General features: G+C 34.7%; 1 protein-coding gene across 1 annotated transcript; it reads right to left on the bottom strand.

Annotated features, from left to right (window-relative positions):
- Nucleotides 1-3630, bottom strand: LOC115973865 (auxin-binding protein T85). Its single transcript, XM_031094103.1, has 5 exons — nucleotides 3313-3630; nucleotides 2744-2850; nucleotides 2117-2320; nucleotides 1550-1617; nucleotides 1-367 (listed from the first exon to the last, which is right to left on the bottom strand). Exons 1-5 carry the CDS (start codon nucleotides 3428-3430, stop codon nucleotides 262-264), a joined length of 603 nt encoding a protein of 200 aa, XP_030949963.1. The 5' UTR covers nucleotides 3431-3630; the 3' UTR covers nucleotides 1-261.
- Between the last annotated feature and the right edge of the window lie 460 nt (nucleotides 3631-4090).

The following is a 4090-nucleotide window of genomic DNA, read 5'->3' as shown; positions in this document are numbered from 1 at the left end:
TAATGTACAGAATTTCTTGTTGCATTACATCGAATAAGTTCCCAAAGACAGAAAGGTAAACAAGAAATATTGTTAATAATACTAATATCTATCATACACCAATGTTGATTCTTGAATGTAAACTCCGAGCATTACATCAAAACTTTAATAAGTGAAACTCCTATTGTCTATTTTCTCAGGAATATTGAAGTATCATTTATTTTTAGCAAATGAAAGGCTAATTTGGTGTGTTAGCACTATGCACAAGTCATTGCTTAAAAACTACAATTCATCTTTAGGAGGTGATTGGAAGCAGTGTTCATCCCAATAGTACGGGTACTTCAATTTTGCTGCAGTGTGCGGCATGCTCCAATCCTCATATATAAACCTGAAAGCAAGTGCCAGAGTGCAAATTTTTTCTTAGAAAATAACAATGAAAAAAGAAAGAAAGAACCAAGAATGAGACACAGAAAGCCAATCTACATTTTGTAAACAAACAGGTTCTTTGCAAAACAGAGAACTTTCAAAGTAGTGCTTTATAAAAAATAAACACAAATGCAAATACATACGTAGTTATGCATGAATTTAAGGGTGAAAAATGTAAGTACATAGGCATGAAATTTGTAGATTTAAATATTCATAAACTTGAGAAACTTGTATCCATCCCTCTGATTTAATACAGGTCCTAATTTAATGTTTTTATTATTTTTTAACTGGTGAGTAACACACGCACCCAACCCACCACATTACCCATCATCTTGTACTTAGTACTTACAGGGTGTCATTTGAGCTAAAACTTATTGACTACATTATGTTACTAAAAACTACACAGATTAGATTGTGCAGGAACCATAAGAAGCTTTGTAGATGGTCTCAATACCATCATATTGGTCACAATTAAATGACCCTAGTTCAAATAACTTTCAAAGCTGATATTTTTTCAGTATTAGGCATTCCAGAGAAACTAGTTACTTCTATCCTCCCGCCAGATTTTACATGGTTTCCAACATAATGTTATTAAACATGTTCAGAGGTGTCATAGATGATTCTCAATTATAATGGTCATGATGACATGATTCTAGGTCATAGGTCATATAAACGGAAATAAATTTTGAAGGGGATTATGAGGATTTTTTATTTCTTAGTTGATTGGTAAGTTACACACCCACTAGGTCTTGGACCCATGACCTCACGCTCCCCCTAGAACTCATAAGAGAAGGAGGTATTAGTTGAGGAATCTACTATGAGAGCCTAGATTACAGTGAGTATTTATGGGGCTACTGGATATCAGAGACAAGGATGCACTTGCAAGGATTATAAAACACTAGAGGCTCCATGGCATGTAATATGCTGAAGAATTGGCAAGACTCCAACCAGGTATCTCAAAGCATAGCTAATTTGAGAGATGCAACAGTTTCAAGTCTCGACCAACACTTAATTTCTAAATATTTAGGCCAGATCTACTCACCTTTGGTCCTCTTCATATTAGAAAAGCAAAGCAAATATGAAAAGTAACTTATCACTGATAAATATGCAGTCAGCAAGATATATAGGAATAGAGATTACATACACTTTGATCGGTGGACGGGATATAATAACAAGCATTTGCAAATCTTCATCTTCATTTGAATTCCATACCTGCAATGATGATTGTAAATAAAGTAGTAGTAGTAACAGTGATAACATGCATGATCTTCAAAAAATGTCAATTGCTATCAACAAAAAGTAAATGGGAGCCATTTCAATATATTTAAAAGTAGATTTCATTCATCAAGCCAGAACTATGAATCTATGACCTATCCCGGTATCCACAACAGCACTCATCAAATTGCAGTTTAGTAGCTGCACAGAGGCATCCCACAAGCACTGAAGCACAATAGAGCAATCTCTCTGTATCGGCTATATATAATTTATCAAGCATGGATTACCTGACTAAACTGTATCTATGTAACAAGACACGACGAGAAGTGTGTGTAAGACGTATATAAGCTATTATAGAATTATTGAAATTCTAGAGGGATTCAGAACATCCTCCAAATTGTTCTTTAAACCGCACATTAACTAACATCTTCTGAATTCCATCATTAGATAGCATCTTCTAATGCCACTAGAAAACATAAAACATAGAATTGTATACCTGGTGGGCATCGTTAACAGGGATGTGAAATGTGCTATTAGAATATATTTTAAACTCTTGAGGCTTTCCAGGGTACTTCTCATGTGAGCCTGATGCAAGATACAGAGTGCCACTTCCCTTTAGGACAACAAAAACTTCTTCGCAGGAATGCCTGTGAATCGGTGTACGTGATCCTGGTGCAAATGTCTGAAGCCATACCTCAACCTGCAAAAACCCAAAACTTGCATTAGATAATGCAGGAAAACAGATGTGTGACGTCTTTACCTTGGTTTTTACAGAGATTATTGCCAAAGTTAATTCAAGCCAATGCAAGAAATGCACAGAATCTAGAAAATGATATATTTTTTTTTTTGTAGTTAAACTACAAACAAGACAGGCAATATTATTATTTTAAGATAATCAGGACGCAAAGCACATTATGTCAGTCCACCAATATAAAAAGATTTCATGCATCTTGTACTTGAATCAACTATACCGAACCTCTATGGTTGGTGCATGGTTTTTGTTTATTATCCCCTTGTTGTCTTGTTGAAGCTCCAAGCACAATTTTCACATTCATATATGAAAATATGAACTAGAAACCAGCAGTAAAAGTATATTCTCACAATTACTTTGTTAGTCAGATACCTCTTTCATCCCATGCAAGACTGAACCTGCAACAGTTATATGGGACAAACCTTCCCTTCCATAGTTATCCTGTGGAAGCTCACCGATATTTCTTACTAGTGGCAATCCTGCATCAAAAGGAAGAAGAAAAAAAACATAAAGGGGCAATCATCAATTCCTGTAGAATTGAAAAAAGGTGGAATTTTTGAATAATCAATTCCTGTAGAATTGAATAAATTCACAACATTTCTGACACTTTAAACCAAATTCATATCATATAAGTATATGAAAGATTAGCTAGCTATATACCCAGCATTCAATCTCAGAAGAAAGGGGAAAAAAATCCCAAATGCCCAATACCCAGATGCATAAACCGAACATCAATATCTCAATATTTATCAACCAAAAAAAAAAAAAATCAAAAAATCAAAACCATGAATTTCCATTCCAACAGTTATGGTAAAACTAAGAATACCAAGAATTGTTGAAAAAAAAAGTAAATTCAGGTTTCTGGGTATGAGTGATTGGTGACCCCAGAAGATAAACCAATGAAAAATGACAGTGCAAAAGAGTTAGAGCTACTCACTCACCCTTGATTGAGCACTGTGAAGCCTCAACTATTGCAGAGAGAGCGATGAAGCCAAAGAAGAAAGTGAGGCAAGGCTTAGCCATTTTTCTGGTTATGGTTCTAGAACTTGCGAATTGCATATTCGAAGGACTGTATCTGTATGGTGAATATGGCCTCGTTGCGTTGCGTTGCGTTGCTTGTGCTTTGCCAAAATTTCATAAGGTCGTTTACCTTTTGTGGCAAAATTTTAAAGTTATTATGTCATATCAATAAATTATTTAAAGTTTTTCAGGATACAAGGTGTAACATAGTGAAAATTATATGAAATTATTTTATTAGACAAACCAAATATGTATGGCAAGGCGGGCAAGCTTATATAACACTTAATAAAAAATGTGGATGAAAGAACTGTTAATGCAAAGGGAATATAGCTTCAAGGATAAAGTCATGTTCAAATCCCTGTTGTTGTCATTATAATTATCGAAAAAACAAAATCTTATACAATACATGTGAATATGGTACTTCTATAGCAAACAGCCCATTCTAGAAAGAAAGAAAGAAAAAACTTTGGGCTGATTGGGCCATGGACGGACTGCCCATTATCAGCCACAGTATTTAATTGGTTGGTTAGTTAGAGACTGGGCTTAAAATAATAGAAGCTGTGTGATTATTAACAAGTGCTAAATGTTGTTAACAATGTATTTTGATGCCAAATCCAACATTAATGCTTTTCACACTAATCAAAACCAGTGCCCCCGAATCCAAGAATGATAAGAGTGCGGTTACTGCGGTAATTGAAT

The sequence above is a fragment of the Quercus lobata genome, chromosome 2 (genome assembly GCF_001633185.2).
Source record: "Quercus lobata isolate SW786 chromosome 2, ValleyOak3.0 Primary Assembly, whole genome shotgun sequence".
NCBI classification, from domain to species: Eukaryota; Viridiplantae; Streptophyta; class Magnoliopsida; order Fagales; family Fagaceae; genus Quercus; species Quercus lobata.
This window is presented reverse-complemented; position numbering and strand designations above follow the sequence as displayed.

What these genes read in the sequence shown, in the direction of transcription:
- LOC115973865 (XM_031094103.1), bottom strand. Translation starts at nt 3,430, where the DNA reads ATGCAATTCGCAAGTTCTAGAACCATAACCAGAAAAATGGCTAAGCCT. An exon ending in TTCACAGTGCTCAATCAAGG is followed by an intron (nt 2,851 to 3,312) that starts GTGAGTGAGTAG and finishes CTTTTGATGCAG; the next exon opens with GATTGCCACTAGTAAGAAAT. An exon ending in CTGTTAACGATGCCCACCAG is followed by an intron (nt 1,618 to 2,116) that starts GTATACAATTCT and finishes TCATCATTGCAG; the next exon opens with GTATGGAATTCAAATGAAGA.